Source organism: Gekko japonicus, unplaced genomic scaffold (assembly GCF_001447785.1).
Source record: "Gekko japonicus isolate JY-2015 unplaced genomic scaffold, Gekko_japonicus_V1.1 scaffold4, whole genome shotgun sequence".
Classification (NCBI taxonomy): Eukaryota; Metazoa; Chordata; class Lepidosauria; order Squamata; family Gekkonidae; genus Gekko; species Gekko japonicus.
Window position 1 is genome coordinate 3,548,167 of NW_015165234.1, and position 9,829 is coordinate 3,557,995.

General features: G+C 46.3%; 1 protein-coding gene across 1 annotated transcript in view; it reads left to right on the top strand.

Moving 5' to 3' along the window:
* LOC107109208 (peripheral plasma membrane protein CASK) overlaps nt 1-9,829 on the top strand; it is a 192,949-nt gene that overhangs the window by 140,932 nt on the left and 42,188 nt on the right. Inside the window, exon 8 of the mRNA XM_015409770.1 lies at nt 4,864-4,986. Coding sequence (XP_015265256.1) covers nt 4,864-4,986 — 123 coding nt within the window. The remainder of the gene's footprint in view (nt 1-4,863; nt 4,987-9,829) is intronic.

A 9,829-nucleotide genomic window follows, 5' to 3' on the forward strand; every position in this document is an offset into this window, starting at 1 on the left:
CAGATGAGAAGTTAGAGATACTCAATGTACTCTTTATTATCCTGAAAAGCAGAAACAGTCCACTGGTCTTGCTCCAAAGAGAACAGTTATTGGTCATGTTTGTTTTATCTCTGAATTAGCCTCTCTTCTCAAGGATTCTACCATATCTGTGAATGGGGAGATCATTCCCAAGCATCAGCAAACCATGACATGATGTGGGATGGAATAAGGGCTTACTTAGAATTTTTTTCCTTACTCACACTTCTGTATTTATGCACACATTTTAAAATCAATGTGTTATAGTTTACTTTTATATACATTTGTATTGGGATATTGCTAAGTTTGCCAACTCCAGGTGAGAAGTTCATGGAGATTTGGGGGTAAAGCAAGGTTAGGGCAGAGTTTGAGAAAGGGAACAGCTCAGTAGGGATGTGATATCACACAGTCCACCCTCCAAAGCTGCCATTTAAATTCTTCATGGTCTCTGTGTGTTAGATGGATGGGTTTTGAGCCTGTGCAAAAGCTGATCTCAGAAATATATAGAACTACAAAAATGTGCAAAAATTCCTTCCCCTCAAGCACTGAAATAAACCATGCATGCCCAAAGAGGAGGAGTCATGCCTCTCCTGATCAGTTCCTTTTTCCCCCATCACACATATCTTCAGGAACTTTTCCTAAATACTGAGCTACTACTTCTGAATTTTTTACCCATTGGAGACCTTTTTCCCTGGGGCTTTGCCCCTTTTTCTTCTCTCCTTTGTGCATGGGAAAAAAACTTTTTGTTTTAAAAAGTGCCAGGACGGTGGGGGAAAACTACTGTTATTGGATGGTCAGGACTGCGGCCTCCTCTGCCTTGGAGAGCCTGTAACATGGACATAGAGGCCTGTAACAAAGACACCAGCTTAAAATTTACAAGGCAAGCCAGGCACCACAGACACTCCAGCTTCCGGCTCCTCCTGTGGGAGCAAGCATTGTTGACAGGACAGTGAAGTCAGCCCTGAGCATCACTTCAAAATGAGCCAGATCCCCAGTATCACAATCCTGTCCAGGACAAATATCGATTCCAAACATCATGTCAATATCAGAACTTTCGAACTTAGTATCAGACTCCATACTGGCCCACGGTCCACCACTGCCCTTGTTGTGTAAATGAGCAAATCTCCACTTACAGAAAAGAAAAAGAAAAAAGAGGCAGAAGCAGCTGGCAACATTACTGCTATCTCTGTCCACCGTTCAGCCTCTTGTGCCTATCTTGGATTTTCCACAAGGCCCTCTAGAGATGTCACTTGGTCTCAAACCGTCACTTGTTGAACCTGAGCCACTCTTGGAGGCCATCGAAAGTAAATATTTCCTTATGCAGATGCCCTCACCAAACCATCACTCCCTCTCTGAAGGCCAGTTGGAAGATTCTGCTGAGGACGTTGGTAGGGCTACTCAACTTCAACTGACAACAAAGTTTCAGGTCACTCCTTACTGCAGGGACCTTCCATCCAGGGCATCCTCAGTAAGCTTTCAGTACTGGATCTACTGTTCTCATTCCTCAGCTGGCTGAACCAAAGTAAGCCGATGGATTGGGACCAGTGCTCGAGCGTCTCCCATCGTCCTTGCTCTCCAGTATGGGATCACACTGCACCAATACAGATCCTTCCTAAGGCTCCAGAGGACACATCAGTACCAAGGGCCCCTTTAACCACAAAGACTCCAAACAGATTGCATCAAGCTTGACGATATCTTGACCTTGGTCGGCTGCCCCACCGGCACCCCCATCACAGATCCACCTTCCACATCCGTTGTCAGGAGAGGATGAGTTATCTAACTCTCTGGGAAGTGACTCGGATGAGGACGCTTCTGGAGCACCAGCTACTCCTACTAGTCCTTCACCTAGTCACCAAGTTGCTGAAGATCTACCCATCTCCCCCTCAGAGGACCTCCACTCTTACGGGGACCCAATCAAAAGAATGGCTCATTCATTGGGAATTGCTGTTTCCCAGCCCCAGGTCACTGACACAGTCTTTGATATTATACAACTGGACACTTTGACAGCAGTTGCCCTTCCCATGACACAGGTCCTACTACAGACAGTTAAATCCCATTGGGACAAACCGGTGTCGACCCTGGTGTCGACCAGGAGATTGGACCATATGTACAAGATCCAGGAGACAAAGAGCAAAATTCCTCTGCTGTCATCCGAAACGTAATTCCATGGTGGTCACCCTCTCTAGTAAGAGCAAAAAGATGCATTCTATACCATCTGACAAGGAGAGCAAGGAGATGGATGCATTTAGGAAACGGTTTTATTCTGCAGGTACTCTAGGTGTTAAGACGGCAAATTATATCGCTTGTATGGGTTGCTACGAATATTCCCTGTTGGAACAAATGTCTTGCCTTTTGGCACTCCTTCCAGCGCAACATCGTGATGAGGCTCAGAGGATTCAGAAAGAGGGCATGATACTTGCTAAGCAGGTCATCAATTCTGCAAAACACTGCCTGGATACCAGCTTCAAGACCATGTCATCCACCGTGACCCTCCGCCATCACTCATGGCTTCGCATCACGTCTCTTCAGACAGACACCCAAGCCCTTATTGAGGACTTGCCATTTGATGGGCAGGGTCTCTTTCACGTCACCACTGACTCGGTCCTACAGGAGATGGACAAGAGGCTCAAGGCGTCTCAAAGTTTGGGTGTCTCCCCCTCGTACCGGTCCCCACTATCCAAGACCTGGACCAGAAACAACAGGAGACCATATAGCAGACAGTCTCCAGAGGACTCTTGGAAGCCTAGACACTCTCAGTCTTCTTCCAGATCCACCTATTCCCAGAAGCCCAAGTTCCATCAGGGAACTTGGAAACCGTTTTCTCTCATCCTGTCATCAGCAGTTTCTTAGGGAATTAGAACAACTTTACCCCCCATTCACTAATCTGTTTCACAGTTGGACCTGCAACTAGTTCTTTCCCAACTAGTCATGAAACTGTTTAAACTGATGGCCGCTTGTACTGTACATCTTCCCTCTTTCAAGATGGCTTTCTTCCAGCAGCACCTACACCAGCCTCCAGGTAGGCAAGCTTGCTAGTCTTAACTCACCAGTGTGATGCACAGAGACCACTTGAAGAACAATAGTTACAGGTAAGCAACCTGTCTTTTTCTAGGGGAACTGATCTCTGAAGTCTGGAAATCAGCTGTAATTCCAGGAGGACTTCAGGCCCCACTTGGAGGTTGGGAACTTAAGATATTATACACATTTTCACATAATGTTTGGCTATGAAACACTGGGTTGGATCCATCAGAAAATTTCCATTGAAGGGAGGGCAATTTTCACCAATCCCCTCCAGGAGCAGCATTGATGGATATCCCTTTCATCAAAAGAGATTTTTTAATGGGTTCCAGGCCCCTGACTCCTCCCTCACCCTTTTTTTAAAAAGAAAAGCTGCCTTTGGAAGAGTATAGTTTAAGACAAAAAAGAAATGGCAGGGGAAGTACTCAACCCTTTCCTCACCAAATTTTTCTTCTGTCCAAATCCCTTCCACCACCACCTGCTTTTTATTCCATGAAATTTCACATGTTTGTTTAACCTTGTAAACGTGTTACAGTGTGGACTGCAATAAAAAAGGCCAATGCTGTGCTGGGGATTATTAGGAAGGGAATTGCAAACAGATCAGCCAGTATCATAATGCCCCTGTATAAATCGATGGTGCAACCTCATTTGGTGTAGTGGTTAAGTGCGCAGACTCTAATCTGGGAGAACTGGGTTTGATTCCCCACTCCTCCACTTGCACCTGGCTGGATGACCTTGGGCAAGCTGTGGTTCTGATAAGAGCTGTTCTTGAAAAAGAGCAGTTTCTGTCAAGAGCTCTCTCACCCCCACCTCCCTCACAGGCCGTCTGTTGTGGGGAGGGGAAGGAAAAGAGTTCGTAAGCCGCTCTGAGACACCTTTGGGTAGTGAAGGGCGGGGTATAAAGCCAATCTCTTCTTCTCATTTGGAATACTGTGTACAGTTCTGGTCACCACACCTCAAAAAGGATATTATAGCATTGGAAATAGTGCAGAAAAGGGCAACTAGAATGATAAAAGGGTTGGAACACTTTCCCTATGAAGAAAGGTTAAAGCGCTTGGGGCTCTTTAGCTTGGAGAAACTATGGCTGAGGAGTGACATGATCGAGGTTTATAAGATTATGCATGGGATAGAGCAGGTAGAGAAAGAGGTACTTTTCTCCCTTTCTCACAATACAAGAACTCGTGGGCACTCAAATGAAATTGCTGAGCAGTCGGGTTAGAACAGATAAAAGAAAGTACTTCTTCACCCAAAGAGTGATTAACACATGGATTTCACTGCCACAGGAGGTGGTGGCAGCTACAAGCATGGATGGTTTCAAGAGAGAATTAGATAAACATATGGAGCAGAGATCCATCAGTGGCTATTAGGCACAAATTTATTTATTATTTATTATTTATAGGAACTCTGGGGCAAGTGATGCTCTGTATTCTTGGTGCTGGGAGGGGGCAACAGTGGGAGAGCTTCTAGTGCCCTGGCCCCACTGATGGACCTCCTGATGGCACCTGGTATTTTTGGCCACTGTGTGACAGAGTGTTTGACTGGATGGGCCATTGGCCTATCCAACATTGGCTTCTCTTATGTTCTTATGTGTTCGACAATTAAGGGGTTTCTGATGGTGTCAGAAAAGTCGGTTAGTTGCTTATTGGCCAGAGCAAGAACTGAACTGGTAGAAGTTTTAGCATTTCCCAGTCCTAGCAGTAGTTGAAGAAGAATGTGTATAACTTCTTAAACTTTAATAGGCGCTAAAAATGTAGCTCTAGCTATATTCTGTTTCTTCAGTACATTGTAGGAAATTGTACCAATTACATTCTAGTATTTTTTACCACCTAGATGAATCCCAGGCAGTGGAGCCATATCTCTGAAAGTGCCAAAGATCTGGTACGGCGCATGCTTATGCTGGACCCAGCGGAAAGAATAACAGTTTATGAGTCTCTCAACCACCCTTGGCTGAAGGTAAGTCGTGGTCAACGACCAATATAAATATATAAAATATTAATGAACTCCACAAATAAAACAAAGACATGCAGTTCCCTCCCAAAAAAGATCAGAACAGCTGCCAAGCATAACAAGAGCAGCAATAAATTAAAATGGGCTTAAAATAATCCTGAAACAGTAAACACCAGAAACTTCATAAGAACAGAATCTCCCACTAAAATAGCACAAACCAGCAATAAATTAAGACCCCAAAAAAATGTAAACAAATAACATAAAACTTAAAAAATCTAAGGGGTAAAATCATTAAAGGTCTTCTGGGAAAGAAGTTGTTAGCAGTCCTGTCAGTCCCAAAGTAAAATTCAAATATTAGAACACACTCTCCGTAATATCTTTAATTAGGACTACCAGGATGGCACAAAACAGTTTTTGAGCATTTTGAGTTCACTTGAGTCCTTCATTAGGCTGCAAGTTATAAAGGCAGTGTTTTAAGAGAGAAAGGAAAATTCCACAGGACATGAGAGTGAGTTGGGGTCATGCTGCTTCGGACAACGCTGGCTTCCGGGTACACCCACATCTGTCGGGGTAACCAGAAAAAAGGCCACAGAAAAAACCCCACGGTCATAAATGCTTACTGAAAAAAAGCCCGCATGGAAAAAAGCCCATATACATAAAAGCCCACGTGGAAAAAAGCCCACGTGGAAAAATACCATGTAAAGTGCCATAGATATTTATAATTGTGGATAACCATTCATCTCCATTTATGAGAATTAACGGGTATTACCTGTATTCACATGCAACAATTTGTGTTGTGATTTATCAACTATAATCCTATATATATAATTGTCTTACACGTTGGCTTACCCGTTGGCCATTGCCAGCTCTCCCACTGGCTGTGCTATGCATTTCATCAGCCATTGGCCATTGGCCATTCAACCACCACTCAAGACAAGAGTACTCACGTGCTATTGAATGGGTGCTGGGTCTGCTCCTGTGGGACTAACTTATGGCTGTTGCTAGGCAACCAAACTTGATTCTGTCAATAAAAAGACAAAGGAAGGAAACCCTGTCCAGGCCTTTGTGAGGAACTCATTGGGGCCAGGTCGGACTAGGGTTGCCAGCTCCAGGTTGGGAAATTCCTGGATATTTTGTGATGGAGTCTACAGAAGCCAGAGTGTGGGGAGAGGAGAGGCCTCAGCTGAATAGAATGCCCACCCTCCAAAGCAATTATTTTCTCCGGGTGGGGGAGGGAGAGATCTGTTGTCTGGAGTTCAGTTGTGATACCTGACGATCTTCAGGTTCCACCATTAGGTTGGCTATCCTAGGTGTGGCAGTTAGTGCTTCAGAGCAGGGTTTGGTAGACCCAGGTTCTTGCTGTAGAAGTTGAGAAGGTGATTTCGGACCAGTCACAGACTTTCAGCCTAACCTGCCTCACAGGATTGTTGTGCAGATCAAAAGGGGGAGAGGAGAATGATGTAATCTGCTTTGGTCTCCACTGTAGAGAAAGACTACCTTTTCTCCTCGGGAATCATTGCTGCCAATCTCCAGGTGAGGGCTGGAGATCACTCAGAATTAAAACTGTTCTCCAGATGGTAGAGATCATGGGCAGATAACGGTAGGTTGATGTTTGGCTGGGAAGGAGATAGGGTTGCCAACTCCTGGTTGGAAAATTCCTGGAGATTTGAGGGGGTGGAGCCTGGAGAGGGAGGGATTTGAGGAGGACTGGAAACTCAGGTACAATGCCATAGACTCCACCCTCCAAACAAGCCATTTCTTCCTGGGAAACCATTGTTGCCATTTTCCAGTTAAGGGCTGGAGATCACTCAGAATTAAAACTAAAGAAGTACAAAAAAGATACCTGGCTGCTTTGAAGACCTTTTTGCAGGCATACTGTTTTCTAGTTTTCCCACAACCCTATGAATGAGAAACAGAATTTGAAAAACCATGCTTTACTAAATTAAAATCTTCCCAGCATCTAATTTTTGCCCCTTAGCGAGAGGAAAATGTGTGGAGAACTTACTTATGTAAAAAGTTTCGCTTTCTTCAGGGCCTGGATAATAAAAGGCCTGGGCCACATCAGGCTACTCCTTTTATATCTCTGGTCCCATTGTGAAATGAAAAGATCAGCTCCTCCCAACTGCAGGGACTGGTGTGTTCCAGCAGGGTTCTTCTTCTGTTAATTATGTTACCCAGCCTCCTCAGCTGCTGCCACTGCCACTGCCTCCTCCTCTTTCTCTTTCCTAAATAGTAGAAGTATTTAAGACCTCATAGATCTATGAAGCTTAGCTTAAGATAACAAAACCATAAGACAGCATTAAATAACAACAACAGAAGTGGCAACCATGTCCTGTAGTGCTCTTAATTTCCTATTCCACAGCAATCCGCCCAGTGTGTGGCAATACACCCTCTAAGGTGTGTGGTCCTGTGGGCAAAAATTCCACATTGTGAGCAACTGGCATTACAGCTTTGAGCAAGCAGTTTGGCTACTGCATAAATCAGTTTGCTCTGCAGTCATCCTTCCTGAGCGAAGACAAAAAATCTGTGAGCTGGAGGCTAAAAACCTGTGAGCTAGCTAGCTCACACTACCACAGCTTAGAGGGAACATGGGTGTGTGGTCTCTATATGATGGACTGCAGAGGAACCTCGCTTGCCACAAACTAACACGGCCTAATGCACAGGCAGGTTGCCTAATAACATAGCAAAATTATTATTTAATTATACTTGATAAAATCACAACACAAATTGTTGTGTGTGAATACAGGTAATACCTGTTCATTCTCATAAATGGAGATGAATGGTTATCCACAATTATAAATATCTATGGCACTGTTCCGGTGGCCACCGGGCCCTTCTCGGGAACCTCCCGGAACCCCCGGGGGTAACTGCACAGCTGGTCGACCGTGCTTCCCCAGCCCGAACCCCACAGCCTACCGGCACCCGACGAAGAGGAGAAACGCCGGTCGGGGATCGCCGCAGGGGAAGGAGGCACTGAAGAACCTCGCGCCGGAGAACCGCAGGAGCAGGAGCTGGAGCTACCGGGCGGCTGCGCCCGCGACGGGGGAACCGGCCGAGCGAGGAACCGCCCTTGCGCGGCGCTGAAGGCCCAGGAGAACTCCGCCGTGCGCGCGCCGCCCTGCCGAGCCACTGGGAAGCCGGGGGACGACAGGGCGGGGGCGGGCGCTTCAGCATCAACTCCTTTAGGCGGGGGAGGGGCCAGGGCGGTGGGTGTGCCAGCCGCGGAGGTGGAAATAAAAACGAGAGAGAGGCAAGCCGGGGAGGACTTGCTGGGCTGGTTGACTGAACGAAGCGATTGCTAGAGCCCAGAGAGAACGCAGGCAATCGAGCAAAACGGACCAGACCCAGGGCGGGCTAAGGTGGTGACTTAACCTCCTGAAGGCCCCGCATCTGAGGCGAGCCCTCCTCTAAAACAGGCTTTTCCTGCTTCAGTTTGCTGGTACACACAGCACCCTGGTGAGGTCCTCGGGTACACCAGCCTCCTGACGTCACGGCGACAGGCGGGAGTCCCGCCCGGGAGCAGCAGGGGCGCCACAGGCACTTTACATGGTATTTTTCCATGTGGGCTTTTTTCTGTGTGGGCTTTTATGTATATGGGCTTTTTTCCACATGGGAATTTTTCCGTGTGGGCTTTTTTCCACGGAGGCTTTTTTCCTGTGAGCATTTATGACCGTGGGGTTTTTTCTGTGGGCTTTTTTCCTAGAACCATCTGTCGGGCAGGAGTTAATAAAACAAACTCTGTAGTCTAACAAATTCCATCAATGGTCTCTACTTACTCTGTGACCAGAACAGATTTCAATAAGTTCTGAAAGACTAGAAGAAATGCATGTAATGAACTTTATCTTGCACCAAGTTCCATAACGAGGGTGCCACTGCTACTGTGCTATTCCATATGCCAACCAACCTAGACTCCCTCATTAAAAGCTTACAGATCACTACATCAAAAGTCATAAGCAGATTGATATGATTGGAGGTGGTCCTTCAAGTATTCTAGTTCCAAGCTGTTTAGGGTTTAAAGGTCAATATAGCCCTTTCAATTGGGCCCAGGAAGAAAAAGGCAAAAACTAAAACTGACAAAACACAGGTGTGATGTGGTCACCATGGCAGGTACTGGTCGGTCAAGACCCTTTTGGACCAGTTGAAATTTCTGAACTAACTTCAAAGGGTGGTTCTGGCCCCATCCAGGTTTGCAGAAAGAGGAGGGAGAGTACCAGCCTAGATTGACTTGATCTGCTGCTAGCCTCTGCGACAAGCCAGCAGGATTTTTTTTCAGTTTCCTCCTCTTTGGAAACCTCAAGGTAACTCCTGGAAGCTTTGAACCATAAGTCCTACAAGTTAGGGACCCACAACAAAATATTGTTACTTCTTTTTTAGCTTGTTCACAATCTGCTTCATAATTCACAACTCATAATGCAGTTTCAGTATAGGCCTGAATTTAAGGAGCACATGAGGAGCAAACTAAAAACAATCTGCTGCATTGTGTTGGGAATCTGCAGGTGTGATCCCCTGAAAATAACATTTGCAACCCTCTGCCAACCATAGCAATATTGTGCTACTTGCTAAAAGCCTTCATCCCCAATCCATATACTTCTCCAAAAGATAATGGAATCTCTCCCTTATATATAATTGAGTAAGACGCAGCGTAAGACTGAGTGGAGTCGAAATGCACTCCGTCAGCCATTGGTCGGCCAGCTGCCGCTCAAGGCTGCTGCCATGCCATTGGCTGGGAGGCGGGAGGTGAACACTGCGTGCGAACGCCGCAGCGGCGATGCGCCTTTCGCCGCCGCCCGATTTCCCTCCCCCTCCCACCCACCCAGTTGGAGCCCGGTGGCAGCGATTCCTTCTCCCC